General features: G+C 39.4%; 1 protein-coding gene across 1 annotated transcript; it reads left to right on the top strand.

Moving 5' to 3' along the window:
• Positions 1–2,288: 2,288 nt before the first annotated feature.
• On the top strand, positions 2,289–23,406 carry ppp2r2d.S (protein phosphatase 2 regulatory subunit B, delta S homeolog; the record flags this gene model as incomplete). The annotated part of the gene is given in 10 exon segments (NM_001086149.1): positions 2,289–2,519; positions 4,169–4,243; positions 10,811–10,908; positions 12,606–12,771; positions 15,140–15,252; positions 16,754–16,931; positions 18,357–18,521; positions 20,373–20,542; positions 21,633–21,724; positions 23,119–23,406. Coding segments are annotated over 10 exon segments (1,344 nt in total). The 3' UTR covers positions 23,399–23,406.
• Positions 23,407–25,191: the final 1,785 nt, after the last annotated feature.

The raw sequence follows: 25,191 nt of genomic DNA, 5'->3' as shown, positions 1-25,191 counted from the left end.
CAACCAGTGCCAACCTGCCTGTTTTGTCTGTTATTTGGTTTATCTGTCCTGTTTGTGCAGGGCTGCACCCAGGGGTATGCGGGGGGTGCTGGGTGAAGAGATGCTAAGCTGGCAATCTGTAAGCAGTAGATTCTGGCTAATGCCAGAAAGGCTACTGTGTAAGATGCTATAGTCAATTGCTATTTATTGGGCATGTGGGAGGCTGTTTGGGCCTCTTTGTACCCGAATCACCTATTTTAAATCTCAGACTGGACCTGATACGGTGTTGTGCAGTGGTGTAACTAGCTGAGGAGTGTGAGGGATGTACACCCAACCTCCAAACTTATGACCGCTGCCTGCACTTCTGAAAACTCCTACTGGCCTGGTGCCTGCAATATGCTTATCGTCGCTAGGGTTGCCACCTGGCCGGTATTTTAAAATGATGGTTGATCCCGATGTTATTAATATTTTTTTTTTCCGGAATAGGTGGCAACCCTAATTGGGGCCTCAAGGGGTGTAGGCCCATGTGCAATCGCATCCCCTGCAGTTACAGCACTGAAGGTCACAATGGGGACAGACTAGAGAGCTGGCCTGGTTTGGGTAGATAGTGGGCAGATTTTAGAATAATAGCCAGGCCAAGGCACATAAAGGGTGTGATCAGGTATACACCGGTTATTTTTTATGGGGGCCCCATTATACTTTTTAGCAGGGCCCATTGCCCAGGGGACCCATGAGTTAATAATTGGAGGCTCCTAAGGGCAAGGCCAGACGTGGCGTTTTTACGTTGCGTTTTAAAAAAAGCTCAGTCGGGCATAATATGCCACTGAAACCACACGCGACCGTCAACATGCGTTTTTCAACACGTAGGTTTCTTTTCCCAACATGCACTTCTCATTGTTCTCATTCCCCATAATTGCGCTGGCTTTGGAGGAAGACATCTCGGAAGAATTTAAGGCAAGTAGAAAAGCTATTTACATGCAAAACTGAGCCAGAATGATCGTCAATATGCAACGTAATTACTTCACGGCCTAATACGCCGTAAAAATGTATATGCGTCATTTATCTTACGAGAATTCGGAAGCCATATTTAATATACGCTGTGTATTTACGTAAGGTTTTCAGATCCCATTGAATCCATTGGTAGTTTCTTGACGTATTGGCGTTTCTGCTGAAAAACGCCAATACTGGCGCCCCGTGGCGGATTTCGGCTTGCAAGCGCCCTGTGAGAATTGCCCTAGTGCGTTTTCCATTCGTTTCAGTGGTAGTAACGTTTATGCATATTTACACCCGACTGAGCTTTTTTTTTAAAACGCAACGTGAAAACGTCACATCTGGTCTTGCCCTAAAGGCATACCTCCCAACTGTCCCTTTTTCGGAGGGACAGTCCCTCTTTTGTCAGCTCAACCCGCAGTCCCTCATTTGTACTGGAAAGTCCCTCTTTTCTCTGCACTGAACAGCCAGAAAAAGAAACAAAGTTTCTCACTTAATTGGCTTTTAGCAGAGAGCCCAGAACAGCTAACAGGTGCAAATAAGATACTTTGTAACAATTTTGAGACAAAAACACAGTTTCGATAAGGAGAAATATTTTCAAACTTTCATAACCTGCCAAATTTTGTAAAACAAACATGGTAATTAGGGGGTGTGGCCACAGAAAGGGTGTGGTCATAAAATTGTTACGCTACGTGCGGGAAAAAAAATGTTCCTCTTTTTACTTCCAAAATGTTGGGAGGTATGCTAAAGGCCATGCTTAGTATTATGGGCCTGTGCTGATGGCAGCCCTGGATTCTTTTTATTTTGCCCCTCCTCCTCCTCAGTCTCACTCTCCAGCCCAGAAGCCATAGGAACCAGTGATGCTGCTGATGTTACAGCTGAGGGGCCCCAGCAGGTTCCACACGAGTCACATGACTGATCTGAATGGGAAACACCGGCAGTTACACAGGACAAATGCTTTTCCTTCCCTACACTAGAAACATCTGTCCGTCCAACCGCGTGTCCCTCAGAAGTCGGAACACAAACACACGCAGCCCGGAGCTATAACAGCAGCCAGTGGTCTCTATAAATATCCCTGGCGATGTATAAATACACCTATGTATCTACGCGCAGCCTCTGCCGACCAATCGCACGGGGCCAGCCTCAAACGCCACGCCCCCAACTATTGGTGCCGGTCAGAAGTGGGAGGGGCGCCCGCATCGTTCACTCTCACTCTTTTTGCCTCAGTGCCGCGCCCGGCGCCTGCAGGGTTAAATGACGTCACCGAATCATGTCGACGGGCCGTGGGCGCCATTTTGAAAACCCCGTCCCGGCGAAGCCAAGAGTGGCGGCTACTGAGCGCTGTGTCCCCTTTTTTTCCCCGAAGCGCTTCCCGTCTCTTTCCTTCCTTCCCCCAGTCCCCTCCCTCACAGGCAGGGACTCGTACACGCGCCTATCCGAGCAGCCGCGCCACCGGGGGAGGGAGGGCAGCGAGAGTCTGAAGGGCGGAAACTCCCTCCCGTCCGCGGGAGGCTCGGGAAAGGCCTGGTCCTAGAGGGCAGCCATGGCAGGTAAATACCAGAGAGACGAAAGGGGCGGGATCAGCTGGGCCTGGACATCCCTCCTGTGGGCTCAGGGACACTCAGTGCTAGTTGTGCATCAGCATGCTTCTCCCACAATTCCCTGTAGCTGCCATTCATTATGGCCTAGAGAATATTGCCTCGCTCTGCTGCTTCACTGTGTTACCTGTTAGTGCATGATGGCAGCTGTAGTGCAACCAAACCTCCCAGAATGCTTTGCAGAACTGTGTTGCCTGTCAGGTGTTGAAAGCTTTGCTATTCCATGTTGAATGTCAGACATTATTGATGCTTTTCTATTGGGGGTGCGGGGTTGGGCCTTTTGGGGTGATCTAAATGGACAAAGGGCACAGTATCTACTGGCTGGCAACTTACCTACAAGGGTTACAGGCTGGGTGTTCCTAAATGACCTTTAAATTAACTTTTAGCGCGATGTAGAGACTGACCTTCTGAGACAATTTGCAATTGGTCTTCATTTTTTATTATTTGTGTCTTGAGTTATTTAGCGTTCCGTTCAGCAGCTCTGCGGTTTCAGCAGTCTGGTCGCTAGGGTCCAGATTACCTTGGCAACCATGCACTGATTTGAATAAGAGACTGGAATATGAACAGGAGAGGCGTGAATAGAAAGATGAGCAATAAAAAGAAGCGATAAGAACACATGCGTAGCCTTACGCGGCTTTTGTTTTTGGATGCGGTCAGTGACCGAAAGAATCAGAAGTAAAAGGCAAATAATTCACAATCTATAAAAAAAAATAAACAATGAAGACCGATTGAAAAGTTGCTTCGAATTGGCCGTTCTATAACATACTAAAAGTTAACTAGAAGGTGAAACATTTTTGATACTTGTTTTGTGATAAAAAGTCACGTGATTTCCCTCCCTGCTCGTAATTTGCATGTGGAAATTAGGATTCGGTTCAGCCATGCAGAAGGATTCGGCCGAATCCTGCTGAAAAAGGCAGAACCTGGGTTTGGTGCATATAACTAGGGCTGCACCGAATCCACTATTTTGGATTTGACCGAACCCCCGAATCCTTAGCAAAAGATTTGGTCGAATCCTAATTTTCATATACAAATTAGGGGTGGTAAGGGGGAAAATATTTTACTTCTTTTGTGATAAAAAGTCACGTGATTTTCCTCCCTGACCCTCATTTGCATATGCAAATTAGGATTCCGTTCAGCCATGCAGAAGGATTGGGCTGAATCCCGAAACTGGATTGGTGCATCACTGCATATAACTAAGGATGCACCAAATTTATTATTTTGGATTTGGCCGAATCCTTTTCGAAAGATCCGGCCGCATACCGTATCCTAATTTGCATATGAAAATTACGGGCGGGAAGGGGAAAACATTTTTTACTTACTTGTTTTGTAACAAAAAGTAACGGGATTTCCCTCCTTGCCCCTAATTTGCATATGCGGATTCGGTTCGTCCGGGCAGAAGGATTCAGCCAAATCCTGCTGAAAAAGGCCAAATCCCGAACCGAATCCTAGATTCGGTGCATCCCTACATATTACACTCCCAGCCTCTATGACCAACAAGCTGGGGATGGGGCACAGGTTTGGTTTGCCACTGGTAATGCCAAGGTTGGTAAATGAGCAGAAGGGGCATTTCTCACTCTTTGGCTTCTCTCTTTCTCTTACAGGAGTGGGCGGAGGGAATGATTTCCAGTGGTGTTTCTCTCAAGTAAAAGGTGCCATCGACGAGGATGTGGCGGAAGGTTTGTACAGCACAAATGGTTAAAGATGTCGCGAGTCGCAACTTGGACAGGGCAACATTGCTAAAAATTCATCATGAGCTGCGCGGGAAATTATATTCCCCTTCCTTTACACAGAACTATTCGCAATAACAGTGCTGTATATGTTCACCGTGCCCCAGCTTTAGTTGCACAAGGACTCTCTGTAATATTTATAGTTCAACAACTGCTAGAGGATATCCTTATAGAGAGTATAGTCTTGTATTGTAGATACTCATTAATTAACTGAGGGCAGTGATTTGTCTATGTGGTGGGCTGATTATTTGTCATCTGTTTAGGGACTGGATATATATATTACATTGTTCATGTCATACAAAACTTTATGGAGCCCTTGGGCTGTAAAGGTCTATTGGAAAGTCATATCCGGCCTATGGGCTTCCAGTTGGACAGCATTGCTTTAATTCATATTTACAGTTAAACCTTAAAGGACAAGGAAAGTTAAACTAAAGAAGTAGCTAGAAATGTTGTACATTATGTTTTGTGCTTCTGTACCAGCCCAAGGCAACCACAGCCCTTTAGCAGTAAAGATCTGTGTCTCCAAAGATGCCCCAATAGCTCCCCATCTTCTTTTCTGCTGATTCACTGCACATGCTCTGTGCTGCTGTCACTTACTGAGCTTAGGGACCCACTCACAATATACAGTACACATAGAATAGAAATGTCACAATATAAGGCTGATTAGTCATTAATACAGATAATTACTACATGGCAGCACAGAAACCAGTGCAATTAGCATCAGAATTTAATAATCAGCAAACCTGTAGCATCAGCTTATATTACATGGGAAGCTCATTTTCTGCTGGATAATTAGTGACGAGCCCTAAGTTTAGCTTCTCAACAGCCAATCAGAGCCCACTGAGCATGTGAGTGTCACAGACACTTTCCAAGATGGTGACCCCCCTCTGACAAGTTTGAAGTCCTGGATCATTGCTGCTATTGACAAGCTGAAACTTTAGGTTGTTACAATAAGGTCAGTATATAAAACATGGCATTTTTAGCCATAATAATTTTTAGGCTTTAGTTCTCCTTTAATAAATCTGCCCTCAAATGTTAGGTTGAAGAGCTCACAAATATCTAAATAATAAAGAACAATAAAAAAAAGGATTATTTGTCAAACAGAGATATATTATATGGAACTTTGAAATACGTTGAGATAAGTAGATAAGGCTGTTTTTGAGACCATATAGATTATTATAAAATACGTTATCTCTTTCCTCCTGCTGTAGGGAATGCTCCAGAGCATAGCAACACACTTTTCCCAAATTATTTGAATATTACCCCAAAATAAAGAATCTACATTGCTGGGATTTTCTTGCCAGCAACATAAAATCTATGTTACTGACAGGAAAATGGTTAAAAGTATTCCATTATCTTTTTCTAGTTATAGCTCTCATTTACCGTCTTCTCCTTTTAATTTTAGACCATATTGGCAAAGTAGAGGTATAAGAATTTATTTGTTACTTCCGTTTGGGAGCAGCCATGATTGCTCTGATGAAGCTTCTTCATCTTAAGTCTCTGATAACACAATATCTTGCAGTCACCAAGAAAAAATATGGTCTGATTTACAAGCTAATAATCTCTGAACAAAGGATATGTCAGTCTGATGGCACTGAAAGGGTTAAACTCATCTGCCATCTATAAGGTAATTAGTGATGGGCGAATCTGACCCGTTTCGCCGTAAATTTGCGAAACCGATAATTTTGACTGAATCAATTGAAGTATTTGAACAATTTTTTTTCTTCAGCAGCTTGTAATTGTGTTGATAATCAAATTGCTGATATTTATAAATGTCTCTGTAACAAACAAGTTTAAAGGGCACCTGTTGGGAAAAAATATTATCCCCGACCCAAGGTACGAGCTAATAGAGCCCACACTCTGGTTGTGGTGTAATGGTAGTTTTTTTTTTCTAAATTGCCCCCCACCAGTGCCAGCGAGGGATGCACTAAATCCACTATTTTGTATTCGGCCGAATCCTTTGCGAAAGATTCGGCCGAATGCTGAACCAAATCCGAATCCTAATTTGCATATGCAAATTAGGGGTGGGAAGGGGAAAACATTTTTTTTTTTACTTCCTTGTTTTGTGACAAAAAGTCACGTGATTTCCCTCTCCACCCCTAATTGGCATATGCAATTAGGATTCGGATTGGCCAGGCAGAAGCATTCGGCCGAATCCAAATCCTGCTGAAAAAGGCTGAATTGGCAACTGTGAAACTTGTAGTCCGCTATCTGGTAGAAAGGTTCTGTCCAGAATTTTTTTTGCAGTGGGCCAGAAATGTAGTAAAGCAGTTGTTGAGTCTGTAGAGCAAAATGATGTGATGCAGCTTCTCTATAGAACCTTAGATATAAGGGGTATGACACAAATATCCAATGGGGCACATGTAGTCCACAGGCTTCTGTTTTGACAGCAGCATCACTTTTACATTCATAAAGTAAATGAACAGTGAAGTATTTGGAATAGTGAAGCTGTAGCCCTGTACATGACTTGTAGACTTGCAGAATGCCCAAGTGGTCCATAGACTTCTATATAGGATATTGTTTCAATGAATTATGTCATGTTAAAGGGATTCTGTCATGGGAAAACATGTTTTTTGTTTGTTTTTTTCAAAACGCAGTGCTGCTCCAGCAAACTTCTGCACTGAAATCCATTTTTCAAAAGAGCAAACAGATTTTTTTATATTTAATTTTGAAATCTGACATGGGGCTAGACATATTGTCAGTTTCCCAGCTGCCCCCAGTCATGTGACTTTGCTCTGATTAACTTCAGTCACTCTTTACTGCTGTACTGCAAGTAGGAGTGATATCACCCCCCCCCCCCCCAGCAGCCTAACAACAGAACAATGGAAAGGTAATCTGATAGCAGCTCCCTAACACAAGATAACAGCTGCCTGGTAGATATAAAAACAACACTCAATAGTAAAAACCAAGTCCCACTGAGACTGATTCAGTTACATTAAGTAGGAGAAATAACAGCCTGCCAGAAAGTAGTTCCATACTAATGTGCAGGCACAATTCACATGACTGGGGGCAGCTGGGAAACTGACAATATGTCTAGCCCCATCTCCGATTTCAAAATTGAATATAAAAAAAAGTTTACTCTTTTGAGAATTGAATTTCAGTGCAGAATTCTGCTGGAGTAGCACTATTAACTGATGCCAGCATATCCTATCATGGCAAACCCAAGCTTGGGATTTTTTATAATTGCACTAAGCATGTCTAGGATTGTATCTTATTGTCAGACTCGCCTTATAATTGCCTTCGGTGCTAGACTGAGTTCAGAGGCGGATCAAGTTTGACGGCTTTTAGACGGTTAGTTCTGTGTTGATGAATGTTGTTGAACAAGGTAAATTTCTGCTGCATTTGCACAACCTTTATAATGTAGTAGGTTTTAAAGGGGAAGTAAAGGTCAAGTCTGCCTGTTTGTTAGACACAAGGGATGCTAAAATGTTACCCTGGATTGTGTATTGTCCCAGGAGAGCCTCGTGCCTCCACTTTTCTAGTTGTGCTATGATATTGGCACAGTTCACAGATGCTAATGGCTGTAAAAAAATCTTTAAAGGCGAACTATCGCGAAAATTACAATTTAAAATAAGCTTCAGCATACTGAAATAATACGTTTTCTAAATATAATCAATTAAAAATTCTGTAATGTTTCTGAAATAATCAAGTTTATCTTCAATATTCCTCTCTCAGCATCTGTTTCTCTTCATTCTGTCTTCATTCAGGAGTTGGGTGTCAGATATTCATTGACAGTTAGATCCAATATATCTTATAGGGGGGCTCCTTTTGCCTAGAGGAATATGTATTAAAGCTCATTCTATTAAAATCACCAGACTTTGTGTCTCTCTAGATGCAGGATTTGCGCAAAAGGCAGTTCTTTTGTTAGATTTTGTTTGTACTGGAATTAGCCTTCAAACTACAATTTGTTTTCCGATCACCAGAAATAAACGACTTTTTCCAATGACTTTCTATTTATGTGTGACCGTTTTTCTAATATTGAAGTGTAAAGTGTAATTTTTCACCTTCTGAAGCAGCTCTGGGAGGGGGGTCGCCGACCCTGTAAACTGTTCTAATAGGATACACTTAAGGGCACATTTACCTAGGGTCGAATATCGAGGGTTAATTAACCCTCGATATTCGACTGCCGAATTGAAATCCTTCGACTTCGAATATCGAAGTCGAAGGATTTACTGCAATTCCTTCGATCGAAGGAATAATCCTTCGATTGAACGATTAAATCGAATAATCCATCGATGGAAGCATTATCCTTCGATCAGAAAAACCTTGTAAAGCCTATGGGGACCTTCCCCATAGGCTAACATTGGCCTCGGTAGGTTTTAGGTGGCGAACTAGGGAGTCGAAGTTTTTTTTTTTTTAAAGAGACAGTACTTCGATTATCGAATGGTCAAATATTCAAACGATTTTTAGTTCGAATCGTTCGATTTGAAGGTCGAAGTAGCAAATTTGATGGTCGAAGTAGCCAAAAAAAAATTGAAATTTGAATTATTTTTCCTTTATTCCTTCACTTGAGCTTAGTGAATGGGCCCCATAGTTAATAGATTTCTTATCTTTGTCCCTACTGGGTAAAATCTCTGAGTTTCATTACAGGCAGCTGTTAGAATTGATACAATAGTCGCTAATACTCCAGAGAAGCTGCTTACAAATGGATCAACTAAATGTTGCAAAATTGTAACAGTTCAGAGTCTGCACCTAAATTACTGAGCTGCCAGACTCAAAACATCAGAGACACGAACATGCAACTTTACACTTAGATTTTGGGAAAAACAGTAAAAAATGGAAAGTAATTGAAAAAAGTCTTTATTTCTGGGGAACAATCTAAAAACAACTGAATTGAAAAAAGTGTTTTGAAAGTGAACAACCCCTTTAAGGTGAACTCTAATACATCTGCCAGGAAAACAAGCCCCCCTATAAGATATATTGGATCATTCATCCGACACCCAACTCCTGCATGAAGACAGGAAAAAAGAGAAACAGATGCTGAGAGAGGAATAGTGAATATAAACGTGATTATTTCAGAAACAATGCAGAATTTTTATTGTATTTAGAAAGTTTCTTATTTCAGTATGATGAAGCTTATATTAAATTTTCATTCTCGCGATAGTTCCCCTTTAATTTAGACTTATTTTACCTACATTGCACACAGAGATGTTGTGCATTGCGACCGAATGTTTTTAATTTTAAATATTTAAAATCTGCCTTGTTGGTTTTCTAAGCATTGGGGATATTTTATAGATTATATAAAAAGTGGGTTTCTATTGATCCAGATTAAGTTATAAAGCATAAGAATTTTGTTGAGTGCTCAGGGGTCCCGCTTACTAAAAAAAAAGTTCAAGCTTGTAGGACAAAGATGTTTTCTTACAGGAAGGCAGTGAAGTGCTGGATGAAGTGCACATGAAAAACAGTTACAATCATTTATTTTAGGCAAAGCTTTCTCCCTTGAACACCAATGACGTTCACATTAGTCTCTGTTGGAAAGAGACTTGCATTTTTCCTCAGAAGAGAGAGGTATGGGTTTGCAATGCTACCCTCTTAAGTCATACGGTTCAAATATTCATTACATTTCTCTCTTAACCACTATGGTTGACTTTTTTTCTTTTTTTTAGTGTCTAGAGCTTGTTTATATAAACTATAGTAGTACTTATCTGTTATCTACTGTGTATCCTGTGCTTGAATGGCTGCCCCCATGGCTACACAGCAGCTTGTTTATATAAACTATAGTAGTACTTATCTATTATCTACTATGTATCCTGTGCTTGAATGACTGCCCCCATGGCTACACAGCAGCTTGTTTATATAAACTATAGTAGTACTTAGGCTGTCCCCATGGCTACATAGCAGCTTGTTTATATAAACTATAGTAGTACTTATCTGTTATCTACTGTGTATCCTGTGCTTGAATGGCTGCCCCCATGGCTACACAGCGGCTTGTTTATATAAACTATAGTAGTACTTATCTGTTATATACTGTGTATCCTTTTCTTGAATGGCTGCCCCCATGGCTACACAACCGCTTTTTTGTATAAACTAAAGTAATACTTATCTGTTCTCTACTGTGTATCCTGTGGTTGAATGGCTGCCCCCATGACTACACAGCAGCTTGTTTATATAAACTATAGTAGTACTTATCTTTTATCTACTGTGTATCCTGTGTATACAGGGCTGATTATTGACTTCTGATGCTAATTGTACTGGTTTCTGTGCTGCCATGTAGTAATTATGTGTATTAATTACTAATCAGCCATATATTGTGACATTTCTATTCTATGTGTACTGTATATTGTGAGTGGGTCCCTAGGCTCAGTAAGTGACAGCAGCAAAGAAGATGGGGAGCTACTGGGGCATCTTTGGAGACACAGATCTTTACTGCTAAAGGGCTGTGGTTGCCTTGGGCTGGTACAGAAGCACAAAACATAATGTACAACATTTCTTCCCTACTTGATTTATACATAGTCTTAGATACATGTTAAATTATATCACAATCGATGTTCTGTGTTTTTTTTTTTTTTTCTACAGCTGATATTATTTCAACTGTCGAATTCAATTGTTCCGGAGAGTTGCTAGCTACAGGCGACAAAGGCGGGAGAGTTGTTATATTCCAAAGGGAACAAGAGGTCAGTATTGGATTTAGAGAAAGTATTGATCTATTACTGGAGCCCGGGCTCTGTTATCCGCCCTGCTAAGTTGAAATGAATGGAGACTTTTGGCTGCTCTATGTAGTTGGCTCCTATTCCATTACATTGTTTCAAGTGTAGCAAACATCCTATATAAACCTTTACAGGTAGGAAACAGTGAAATCTATTTTAGCAGGCTACAAGTAGCAACTACAGCTTTAAGGCCCAGAATTATATTAGAGATCGTCTACAATGCCTGTGCAGTGTGCAAAAAAAAAAAAAAAAGGCTGCATGTTTTACACTTTGTGTTACACCGCAGGTCATTTTGGGAGCAGATGGCTGCAGAATGGTCCTTGAATTGAGCATTGTCTGGGGGGGGGGCACTAAGAACTGCTCTGGGACTCCTAGGGGGGGTCCCATAATTTGGGAATTACTACTTAGAAGGGACATTGTTGACATGGAGAAGGTCTCTGATACAAAAAGAATGGCTGACCAAGCTGGGATTGTTTTTATTGATGAATGCCTTGAAGGGGGTTATGGTCATTACAGATGCATTTTGATTGCATTTTTTTTTTCACATGCGACAAGAGGCATACAAACAACAAACTTAAAGGAGCAGTAACGCCAAAAAATGGAAGTGTCCTAAAGTAATGAAAATATAATATACTGTTGTGCTAGACTGGTAAAACTGGTGTTTGGATTCAGAAACGCAACTATAGTTTATATAAAGAAGCTGCTGTGTAGCCATGGGGGCAGCCATTTAAAACTGAAAAAGGAGAAAAGGAACAGGATACACAGCAGATAACAGATAAGCTCTGTAGTATACAATGGTATTCATAAGAACTTATCGGTTATTTACTGTGTATCCTGTGCTAGAGAGACTGCCCCCATGGCTACACAGCAGCTTGTTTATATAAACTATAGTAGTACTTATCTGTTATCTACGGTGTATCCTGTGCTTGAATGGCTGCCCCCATGGCTACACAGCAGCTTGTTTATATAAACTATAGTAGTACTTATCTGTTATCTACTGTGTATCCTGTGCTTGAATGGCTGCCCCCATGGCTACACAGCAGCTTGTTTATATAAACTATAGTAGTACTTATCTGTTATCTACTGTGTATCCTGTGCTTGAATGGCTGCCCCCATGGCTACACAGAAGCTAGTTTATATAAACTATAGTAGTACTTATCTGATATCTACTGTGTATCCTGTGCTTGAATGGCTGCCCCCATGGCTACACAGCAGCTTGTTTATATAAACTATAGTAGTACTTATCTGTTATCTACTGTGTATCCTGTGCTTGAATGGCTGCCCCCATGGCTACACAGCAGCTAATTTATATAAATACGTTTTTCTGAAGTAAACACACCAGTTTTGTCAATGGAGGGCAACACTACATTATATTGGCTTTACTTTAAAATGCTTCAATTTTTTGGTGTAACTGTTCCTTTAATAGTAGCTCTATTTATCAACTTTTCTTATCACTTTTTTTCCTAAGGGTAGAGACACAATGTCAGATTCGGGGAGATGAGTCGACAAATCTCTTATTCTTCGGGGCGACTTATCTGCCCGAACTGCCTTCCTGTCGGCTAGAATGAGAATCTCCCCCGAATCTGACAGCGTATCTCTGCCCTAAAAGTTTGCAAATGTCTTGTTTCACTTCATCATTGAACATTTTTGCTTTTATTTCCTAGAATAAAAGTCGTCCTCATTCGAGGGGTGAATATAACGTTTACAGCACTTTTCAAAGCCATGAGCCTGAATTTGATTACTTGAAAAGTCTAGAAATCGAAGAAAAAATTAACAAAATTAGGTGGTTGCCACAGCAGAATGCTGCTAATTTTTTACTGTCTACCAATGGTAAGTACATAGTTTTGACTTGTGGTTCACCTTTAAGTTAACTTTTAGTATGTCATAGAGTAGGCAATTCTAAGCAACATGGTCTTCATTTTTTCACTAAGGCTATGAATTTGTTACTACTACTACTATTTATTACACCTCTTTCTATTAAGGCTCTTGAATCATAATCATATTCTAGTCTTATTCCAATCCATGCATTGTTGTTATGGTAATTTGGACCTTTGCAACCAGATTGCTGAAATTACAAACTGGAGAGCTGCTGAATAAAAAGCTAAATAACTCAAAAACCACAAATAATAAAAAAACAATTGCAAGATGTCTCGGAATATCACTCTCTACATCATACTAAAAGTAAGTTTAAAGGAACAGTTCAGTGTTCAAATAACAAACTGGGTAAATAGATTGTATATGCAAAATAAAAAATGTTTCTAATATAGTTATAGGCAAAAATGTAATGTATAAAGGCTGGAGTGCTTGGATGTATAACAGAACACTACTTCCTGCTTTTCAGCTCTCTAACTCGGAGTTAGTCAGCGACTTGAAGGGGGGCCACATGGGTCATAACTGTTCAGTGAGTTTGTAATTGATCCTCAGCATTCAGCTCAGATTCAAAAGCAACAGTTATGGCCCATGTGTCCCCCCTCAAGTCACTGATTGGTCACTGCCTGGTATCCAATCAGTGGAAACCAAGTGAGCTGAGAAGCAGGAAGTAGTGTTCTGTTCTGTTATATTAGACATACAGTCAGACTTTATACATTACATTGGCTAACTATGTTAAAAACATTTTTTATTTTGCACATACTATCTATTTACCCTGTTTTTATTTTATCCTGAAAAATTTGTTTAAAGATGAACAACCCCTTTTAAGTGTGAAATGCTTTTCCTGATCACAGCAATTTGTGCACTGATTTATTACATTAGCCACACCTATGTAGAGTTCAAGGATATCAGACAACTCAACTTATGTGAAAATAGTCCTGTTTGACTACACAGTACAGGTATGGGACCTGTTATCCAGAATGCTCAGGACCTGGGTCTTTCCGGATAACGGATCTTTCTGTAATTTGGATCGTCTTACCATAAGTCTACTAGAAAATCATGTAAACATTAAATAAACCCAATAGGCTGATTCTGCTTCCAATACTGATTAATTATATCTTAATTTGGATCAAGTACAAACTACTGTTGTATTATTACAGAGATAAATGAAATCATTTTTAAAAATTTTGATTATTTGGATAAAATTGATTCAATGGGAAACGGCTTTTCCGTAATTCAGAGCTTTCTGGATAAAGGTTTTCCAGATAACAACAGATCTGGAAAACCTGGATAACAGAGCAGCTGAAAATCCATCTGGTTGCACCTTGATAGAGAGAGTACTCTGTATGCCGTATTTTAGCTCCCTGAGGCTTTCTTTGCAAACAGAATAAAATGAAAGCAGTTCTGCATGGCATTCCCAGTAGGTTTAGGGGCATGTTTTTGAGCACAGATTTCCACTAACTGAAACACCTAATAAGCACCATTGGCAGGTGGAGAGAGACATAGAAATTCCTCGCAAGGTGCTTTCTGATGGCCCTGATGTTGATTTCTGATGGCCCTGACAGTTTTTTATTCTCCAACATTTGGGGGGTTATTTATCAGAGTCCAAATTTAGCTCAATATCAGCTGCTACAAACTCCGATCTAACCCGCTCGGGTTTTCCACGCTTATTTATTATTACATTTTCCCGAAAATTACCTTTGCGGGAAAAGCTCCAAATTTAAGGTTTTTTGTGAATTGCCCGAAACCCGACACAACCAAAAATCAATGGAACTGTTCCCATTGACTTTTATGCAACCTCGACAGGTTTGAGATGCCGTGGTTTTATATTCGGGCTTTTTAGCCCTCAGGGTTTAATAAATTCTGAAAAATTCGTGATTTTTTTAAAGCATATTATAACACAAAAAATCACAAGGATTTCGGGGAATTTCAGGCATTCGGACCTTAGTAAATAACCCCCTAGGTTTCACTTACTAAACAGACAAATTAGTCACTGCCGAGGGATGAGAGAATTCTGCATCTTATTTTCTTGCGTCCCTGAAAGAGGTGCCTTTGTGGGAGGGGGAAAAGGAAGGGGGAGAGGAGCAAACTGAGCATGCTCAAGCCCTAGCCCTGGAGGTTTAAGCTGAAAACAGGAAGTCTGATACAGAAGCCCATGTGTACACAATAGAAGGAAAGAAATGCTGTGTTTCTTTTCACCGAGGACACAGAGCAGCATTACTTTGAGGGTTTACTAATGTATTTATATAGACCTTTCTGATAAAGCTTACTAAGTATTAGCCTATCCTTCTCCTTTGAATGTGCTAAATGGAAAGTATCTTCCCTGCAGACAAAACTATAAAATTGTGGAAAATAAGTGAGCGCGACAAACGAGTTGAAGGCTACAATTTAAAGGATGATGATGGCAGACTGCGGGATCCATTTAGAATCACTTCTTTACGGGTATGTTCCTTTTTCTGCCCCTGCTAAATCACATTTTGGGTAAAGTGTTCCGATATGAAGGAGGGTACTTCTCATTAGAAAGGAATAGCCGTTACCTTGTTGTTGGGCATAAGATATTCTGGGGAAGCACTGCACACACTCTGAAGTGGAAGGTCGTTGTTAGGGATGCACCTAAGCCACTATTTTGGATTCGGCCGAACCCCTGAATCCTTTGTGAACGATTCGGCTGAATACTGAATCCCAATTTGCATATGCAAATTAGGGGTGGGAAGGGGGGAAAGATGTACTTCCTTGTTTTTTGACAAAAAGTCACGCAATTTCCCTCCCCACCCCTTATTTGCATATGCAGATTCAGTTCAGCCGGGCAGAATGATTCGGTGTAGTGACCAAAATATGGACATCTGGAGCTTTTACCAATACAAACCCTGGTGATCGCTACAAGATGTGGTATTTTATGCATTACTTCCAAGGGGTCGGTTCGCCTTTACGTTAACTGTTAAGGTGGCCATACACAGGCCGGGAAAATCTGCCGACAGAACGAGTCAGCAGCTTATTGGCCCTCTGATGCGCTTCCCCAATTGATACCTGTTTAAAAGTCGGCCAGATGTCAATCAGACAGGGCTAAATCCCTTCGGATTGCGGGCGTCATCTGTTCGTGATACAGTCCCAAGATTGGATCAGCCCAATATCGCCCACCTCAAGGTGGACATATCTGGGAAAGATCCACTTCGGGGAAAGATCCGCTCGTTTGGCGACGTTGCCAAGTGAGCGGCTCTCTGTGTGTGGCCATTTTTAGTATCTTATACAATCCTATGCAACTTTTCAATTGGCCTTCTATATGCTTCTGACCTCGTCACCTTTAAAATGGGGGTCACTGGCTCCATGTAAAATAAAAGCTCTGTAAAACTCCTAGGGATGCACAGAATCCTCTATTTTGGATTCGGCCAAACCCTTGAATCGTTTGAGAAAGATTTGGCCGAATACCGAACTGAATCATAATTTGCATATGTAAATTAGGGGTGGGAAGGGGAAAACATTTTTTACTTCCTTGCTTTGCGACAAAAAGTCTTGCGATTCCCCTCCCTGTCCCTAATTTGAATATGCAAATTATGATTCGGTTTGGCTGGGCAGAAGGATTTGGCCAAATCGGAATCTAATCCTGCTGAAAAAGGCCGAATCCCGAACCTAATCCTGGATTCAGTGCATTCCTAAAAACTACAAATTTATTGTTACTGCTACTTTTTATTACTCTTCTTTCTATTCAGGCCCTCTCCTATTCATATTCCAGTCTCTCGTTCAAATTGATGCATGGTTGCTATGGTAATTTGCACCCTAGCAACCAGATTGCTGAAATTGCAAAGATGAATAAAAAGCTAAATAACTCAAAAACCACAAATTATAATAAAATGAAAACCAATTCCAAACCAACTCTCTACATCACACTAAAAGTTAATATAGTGAACAACCCCTTTAATCACTTTGCGTTTCTTTCTCATTTCAGGTACCAATATTGAAACCCATGGACCTAATGGTTGAAGCAAGTCCACGAAGGATATTTGCAAACGCACACACATATCATATAAACTCAATTTCCGTAAATAGCGACCACCAAACTTACCTTTCAGCAGATGACCTGAGAGTTAATTTATGGCATTTAGAAATTACAGATAGAAGTTTTAGTATCCTTTGCGTCATAACTCTAAGCCAACACTGAAGGTGAACTAGAACTCCCCTCTTGAAGGTCTCAACATAGTGACTGACTATGCGCTCCAAAACCATAAGATGTAATACAGATTTTATCAATACACCGCTCATGTTAACATGCCCTATACCATAAAAACAAAGCACAGTATTTGGAGGGGCCCCTCAGATAAATAAATATATCATTAAAGGAGAAAATTGAATATTTTAAAGTTGATGCTCCTGATTAAAGGAACAGTAACATCAAAAAAAAAATGTTTTTAATTTGTTGGTATACAACGAAAAAATAACAACAAGACAAATGAAACTTTTAAATTGCAAAGCCTTTATTAAGAAATAACCTCTTCAAAAAAGGCGACAGGGCGACCATCCATCCTGCAGTGCTTGATTTCTCCTCCCTGGCTATTCAAGTGACAGCATGTGAAGGAGTGTTGGCTGGCGGAGCAGAGTTTGTAGTGGGGTTCGTGGCAAAGTTAAAAATTAATTAATAATAACTATAAAGTGATATAGTGCTTTATAAAATCCCAATTAATCCAGAAAATGCATAGATCTGCTTAAAGCTGAGAAAGCTAACTAGCGAAACGCGCGTCGGCAGCTTCCTTGTATAGACAGTTCATACCATTTTATTGAATTCTTGGGGGGTGTTTTAGTGAAAACCTTTTTAAAACGGTTTCTTTCTATTCTGCTCAGAAATTCCTTCATCTAACCTAAATACTGTTTTCTTTATTAAGGGCCAGGGGGATCTGTGGTTTTATAGAACAGTTAGTTCTTATACAAGAAAGATAAAATAATATCGAGACCACAGTCCCTGAAACCCTGACTTTCTCACCTCTGTCCCTGAGACAGAATAATATCAGATAGCCTAATGGGACTTCTCCACCTACTATTAATTTTCTTTTCTTACTAATCAAGCAATCTGAGCAGATATATGAATTTTCTGGATTAATTGGTATTTTATAAAGCACTATATAACTTTATAGTTATTATTAATTAATTTTTTGCACAATTGAATGCAATAGATAGAATTAATTTCTAATCAATTCAAAAAAATTTGTATGGATTGATTGAGCAACAAGTCACTTTATTTATAAAAAAAATTTTTTATGGCACCCATGCACTTTAGGTGCTAATAAAGATATTAATTATATCACAATATTAGTATATCAGCATCCTTTTAATTAACTTTATTCACAATTTTACTTTAATTGTTATCAACAAGTATCCAGTTGTCTTATAGAAACCGTGTTAAAGTAACGTGATTGGTAAATAGGGGATACTTTTCTCTCTTCTTTTATAATATATAGTGTAACTGAGAAGTAAAGCCCTTTGGCTGTGAGGTGCAACTCTTGGTCTTTGTGTCTAATTCTCTCTGATTGTTAGAAACCCCTTAATTGAACTTTCAGACATTGTAGATATTAAGCCGGCTAACATGGAGGAGTTGACCGAAGTCATAACGGCAGCAGAATTCCACCCTCATCATTGTCATATGTTTGTCTACAGCAGTAGCAAAGGAACAATTAGACTGTGTGATATGCGCGATGCTGCACTTTGTGATAGACATTCAAAATGTAAGTTCCGGGATTCATGAGGTCCTTTTGTTCCCCCCCTTTGTTTGTTACATGTTTGCTGTGCTAACGTGGGTGTGTATACACTTGTATATTGTGCTGTGAAGAGATAGGCGAATAAATTCGGCTGGCACAAATTTGCGTTGAATTTCGACGTTTCGCTGCTGGCGAATAAATTCACAAATCTGCGAAAATTTGCTGGTGAAAATTTGCTTTCCGATTTTTCCGTGAAAACTTTAGAATTGCTAGTTTTTTGGGGGTTTTTTGTGAAAACGTTTGAATTGCTTGATTTTAAAATTTCACGATTTTTTTGTGACCTTACCAATTTCAAGATTTTTTGCGAATTTTGCAGGGAAATTTGCAAATTTTTCGGCGAAATGGGAGAAATTCGTCCATCACTAGTGTTGTGCACGCATGTTTGTGGCCATTTACAGCTTGATATCTGATTTCCATCTTAATCTAGACATACAATGCTGCAGCGCACTTATTGCCAAGGTGAAGAAGTGCCTTTATTATAGTACAGGTTTGGGACCTGTTATCCAGAATGCTGGGGACCTGGGGCTTTCCGGATAACGGATTTTGCCCTAATTTGGATCTTCATACCTTAAAAGGGTGGTATAACTTTTAGTATGTTATAAAATGGTCAATTCTAAGCAACTTTTCAATTGGTTTGCATTGTTTTTTATATTTTTAGTTATTTGCCTTTTTCTTCTGACTATTTGCAGCTTTCAAATGGACGTCGCTGACCCCTTCTAAAAACAAATGCTCTGCAAGTCTACACATGTATTATTGTTACTTTTTATTACTCCTCTTTCTATTCAGCCCTTCTATTAATATTCCAGTCTCTTAATTCAAATCCGTGCATAGTTGCCAGAGTAATTTGGACCCTAGCAACCATATTGCTTCCAATGCAAATTGAAGTGCTGCTGAATAAAGAGCGAAATAACTCCCAAACCTTAAAAAATGGAAACCAATTGCAATTTGTCTCAGAATATCACTCTCTATAGCATACTAACGTTATCTCAAAGGTGAACAACTCCTTTAAGAGTTAACTTTTAGTATGATGTAGAGAGTGATATTCTGAGACAATTTGCTATTGGTTTTTATTATTTGTGTTTTTTGAGTTATTTAGCTTTTTAAACAGCAGCTCTTCAGTTTGCAATTTCAGCAGTCTAGTTGCTATGGTCCAAATTACCCTAGCAACCATGCATTGATGTGAATAAAGCTGGCCATAGACGCAAAGATCTGATCGTACGAATCGAGGATTCGTACGATTTTCGGACCGTGTGTGGAGAGTCCCGACATTTTTCGTCCGTCGGAGATCGGTCGATGGGACAGGTTAAAAAATTTCTGTCGGCTGTGGGTAATATCTCTGCGTGTATTGCTGATCGTACGATTTTCAGTGGGAGACTGTCACCAGCTTTTGTCGGACATAACTATCGTACGATTGCTGTCAGGGGCAGAACATTGCTGATCTGTTCTTTTACTACTTTATTTGATCTGAATGGTTAGTGGCAGCTTTAGACACCGGAATATTAATAGGAGAGGCCTGAATTGAAAGATGAGTAACAAAAATTAGCAATAAGAGCGTTTGTTTTTAGATGGGGTCAGTGACCCCCATTTGAAAGCTGGAAAGATTCAGAATAAGAAGGCAAATAATTAAAAAAAACAAAAAAAAGAAAAACTATTAAAAATAAATAATGAAAACCAATTGAAAAGTTGCTTAGAAATGGCCATTCTACCACATAATAACCGTTATCTTAAAGGTGAACCACCCCTTTAATGCTGCAGAACCCATTAATGGCCTATTTTTGCTGCGCTTTCCTGCACAAACAAAATAAATGTTCTCTTTAGTTTTCGAAGAACCAGAAGACCCCAGCAGCAGGTCGTTTTTCTCCGAAATAATCTCCTCAATATCAGACGTCAAGTTCAGCCATAGCGGCCGTTACATGATGACTAGAGATTACTTGTCTGTAAAGGTGTGGGACCTCAACATGGAAAGCCGGCCAGTAGAAACCTATCAGGTCAGTAAGTTATCTGTCGTTTCTTCTTAAAGGGGAACTATTGCAAAAATGAAAATTTAATATTAACTTCAGCATACTGAAATAAGAAACGTTCTAAATACAATCAATTAAATATTCTGCATTGTTTCTGAAATAATCAAGTTTATCTTCACTATTCCTCTCTCAGCACCTGTTTCTCATCATTCTGTCTTCATGCAGCAGTTGGGTGTCAGATATTGATTGACTGTTAGATCCAATATATCTTATGGGGGGCTCCTTTTGCCTAGAAGATGTATTAGAGCTCACTCTATTAAAATCACCAGACTAAGGGGCATATTTATCAAGGGTCGAATTTGAAAAACTTTGAATTCAAAAACACCAACCGAAATTAAGTCAAAGTTTTTTTGGCCGAATATGTCCATATTCGGGCTGAATTTGAATTGTACGAATCGAAGTAATTGCGCATTCGAAGTAGAAACAACGTTTTTGCCAAAAAAGCCCTCCAATTGACTACGAATGGGTTCTAGGAGGTCCCCCACAGGCTAAAACAGCAATTTGCCAGGTTCTAGATGGTGAATGGTCGAATTTTTAGAGAGAGACAGTACATGATAAATTCGATATTTCATTTTTTTAAAAATCAAATCAAATTTGGACTATTCCCTAATTAAGGTCGAATTTTTTTAATTGGAAAATTCACTTCAACCTTTGATAAATCTGCCCCTTAGTGTCTCTCTACATGCAGGATTTGTACAAAAGGCAGTTATTTTGTTAGATTTTGTTTGTACTGGAATCCGTTATTTGAATGAGCTCTAATTCATCTGCTAGGAAAGGAGCCCCCCTATAAGATATATTGGATCTAACTGTCAATGAATATCTGACACCCAACTGCTGTATGAAGACAGAATGAAGAGAAACAGATGCCGAGATAACGTGATTATTTCAGAAACATTGCAGAATAACTGATTATATTTAGAAAGTTTCTTATTTCAGTATGATGAAGCTAATATAAAATTTTTATTATCGCGACAGTTCCCCTTTAATCTTTAAAAAAAAAATCTGCTTATTCTGAGTTTTGACACTTTCTTTTTTCCCCCTTTTGTTGTGACTCCAGGTTCATGAGTACTTACGAAGCAAGCTGTGCTCACTGTATGAAAACGACTGCATTTTTGACAAGTTTGAATGCTGTTGGAATGGATCAGACAGGTAAGAGTTATTCATGACCAAACATCTGATTAGGTTACTTTATGCTATGGAAACTTAAAGGGATACTGTCATGGGAATAAAAATTTTTTTTTTCAAAATGAATCAGTTAATAGTGCTGCTCCAGCAGAATTCTGCACTGAAATCCATTTCTCAAAAGAGCAAACATTATTTTATATTCAATTTTGAAATCTGACATGGGGCTAGACATATTGTCAATTTCCCAGCTGCTCCAAGTCATGTGACTTGTGCTCTGATAAACTTCGATCACTCTTTACTGCTGTACTGCAAGTTGGAGTGATATCACCCCCTCCCTTTTCCCCCCAGCAGCCAAACAAAAGAACAATGGGAAGGTAACCAGATAACAGCTCCCTAACACAAGATAACAGCTGCCTGGTAGATCTAAGAACAACACTCAATAGTAAAAACCCATGTCCCACTGAGACACATTCAGTTACATTGAGAAGGAAAAACAGCAGCCTGCCAGAAAGCATTTCCCTCCTAAAGTGCAGGCACATGACCAGGGGCAGCTGGGAAATTGACAATATGTCTAGCCCCATGTCAGATTTCAAAATTGAATATAAAAAAATCTGTTTGCTCTTTTGAGAAATGGATTTCAGTGCAGAATTCTGCTGGAGCAGCACTATTAACTGATTCATTTTGAAAAAAAAATTCCCCCATGACAGTATCCCTTTAAAGTATTTGTTCAAAATTGTGTAAAAATAAAAACTGGGTAAATAGATTAGCTGTGCAAAATAAAAAATGTTTCTATTATAGTAAGTTAGCCAAAAATGTAATATATAAAGGCTGGAGTGACTGGATGTGTAACATAATAGCCAGAACACTACTTCCTGCTTTTCAAATATTGGTGCAGTCGTGTCCCATGTGGCCCTCCTTATAGTCACTGACTAACTCCCGAGTTAGAGAGCTGCAAAGCAGGAAGTAGTGTTCTGACCATTATGTTAGACATCCAGTCACTCCAGCCTTTATACATTACATTTTTGCCTAACTAACTATATTAGAAACATGGAAAAGGTCAGATTCCGAAAATCCGGCGTCTCAGATCTTCCGAGGTTGTATAAAAGTCAATGGGAGAGGTCCCTATCCTATTTGGATGTTTCTGTGGTCTGTACTGGAATTGGCCAGAAAATCCGACTATTTCGGACATTTCAGGCAAAAATCAGAAAAATCTCGCGATTTGAGGGAAAAAAATCGCATGATTTGGATTTTTGCCCAATATTTTCAGATTCGTCCCTGATCCAATTTTAAAGTTTAATTAGTCTTGGTGTTTTTTTGATTTTTTTGGTGGTTTGCTAACGAATTTTATTTGATGTCACTGGTCCTTTAAATGCACGTTAATATAATAAACCTTTACATTTGATTTGGTTTCTCGGCAGCTCAATCATGACCGGTTCCTACAACAACTTCTTCAGGATGTTCGACCGCAACACGCGTCGGGACATCACACTGGAAGCTTCGAGGGAAAGCAGCAAACCCCGCGCCACCTTAAAGCCGCGCAAAGTCTGTACAGGCGGCAAGAGAAAGAAAGACGAGATCAACGTGGACAGCTTAGACTTCAACAAAAAGATCCTCCATACAGCGTGGCACCCTACAGACAACATCATCGCTGTCGCCGCCACCAATAATTTGTATATATTCCAGGACAAAGTTAACTAAAAAAAAAATATTACTTTTTGGGGAGTTTTTTTTTCTTTTGTTTTTGAGGACAAAGTCTTGTTCTTGCATAGTTAAGCCTAGTTGTTTATCTGTAAGAGTTCAGGCCTCCTCCCGGAAACAACATGGATGCCCTTCCCTTATTAGAAACTCGCAAAGATGGAAGCCGACCTGGATTTCACGGAAAACGTTTGTCCTCCAGTAAAGGAAAGGGGGGGGAGGGAAGAGCACAAGGCTTCCCAAAAACACTCCCACCAGAAACAGAAGTGACGGACATCTCCTAAAAAGCCTGCGCTCACCATTGAAATCTGAGCCTTCCTTTCCACACCATTGACCAAAAAAAAAATAAAAAACAGGAACAAAAAATTGGAAATGTTTTTATTTTATTTTTTTTATTTAATTTGACACATTTTTTTTCCGCTGTTCTGTTTGGGCCTTTGAGAACATACTTGGTAATGCCTGTAACTAGTGATGGGCGAATTTATTCAGCAGGCACAAATTTGCGGCGTATTTCAGCGTTTCAAATCCGGAAAATTCGCCTGCGTCGTTTTTTGTTTTTTTTTGATACTGGCGACAATTAAATTGACGCCGGCATCAAAATCTGCAAATTTCATGGCAAAGCGAAACGGGACAAATTCGCCCATCACTGCCTGTAACATTCCTCCTCCTGGCCTTTATTTGGGCAGTGTTTTTTGTTTTGTTTTTTATTTATATAATCCGAGCACTTGGCTAAAAACTCAAGCCGGTTCAGTTGACCTTTTTTTTCCCATGTATATTTACTGGCTGTACTGATGACCGTGCCACCCGGTGGAACCACTAAGTAAAACAAAAAAATAAATAAACCCTTAAAAAAAAAGTGTTTTTTAGATCTGACCAAAAATGCATTGGAATTTCCCCCAAATGATCTTATTGCATGTTATTTGAGCAATTCTATTAAAAACAATAACCAAGATCAAATCTTACTTTCGTTGTCCAAAATGAAATTGGATATTTTTCGGAGAGTCGCAACGGTTCTTTAAAATAGGAAGTTTTTTTAAAAAAAAACTACAGGGATTTTGCACAGTATTATGGGATATTTTAGCTGGATAATTTACGGACTGGACTATACCTTATGTGCATTATATATTTTTTTTACTATTAAAGTTTCCCCCCCTCCATTTTGCATGCGATCTACCATTGCACTTCAACCCCCCCAGGTCAATCTTTAAAATTACATTATGCCAAAACTCTTAGGGGCAGATTTATCAAGGGTCGAACTTCGAAGTAATGGGTGTTTTTTGAACTCCCATAACTTCAAAATTTGAATTAAAAAAGACAGATCGAAATTTAAAATTTTTTATTTTTTTTGGGCAAATAGGTCAGTTTTCAATCGAATTCAAATCGTACGAATCGAATCAACCGCGCATTCGATCAAATTAGATTCAAAGTTTTTCCAAAAATAAACTTTGAAAGTCCACCAATTGACTCCAAATCTCCAAATAGGTTTTAGGAGGTCCCCCATAGGCTAAAACAGCAATTTAACAGGTATTAGATGGCGAATGGTCAAAGTCAAATTTTTAAAGAGACAGTACATGATAAATTTTGATATTCAAATCGAATTTGGATTATTCCCTAGTTTGAAGAACACAAAAATTAGCTCAAAATTCAAATTTGTTTTAATTCAAATTTTCACTTTTCAACCTTTGATAAATCTGCCCCTTAGAGTTGTAAGAATGTACAATGAACAAATCGGTTTAACTTATCATGCATTCGATTGACACTAAGGGGCAGATTTATCAAGGGTCAAAGTGAAAATT

This window comes from Xenopus laevis, chromosome 7S (assembly GCF_017654675.1).
Source record: "Xenopus laevis strain J_2021 chromosome 7S, Xenopus_laevis_v10.1, whole genome shotgun sequence".
NCBI lineage: Eukaryota > Metazoa > Chordata > Amphibia > Anura > Pipidae > Xenopus > Xenopus laevis.
Note: the sequence above shows the minus strand (reverse complement) of the source record. Positions and strands in the feature narration are given on the sequence as shown.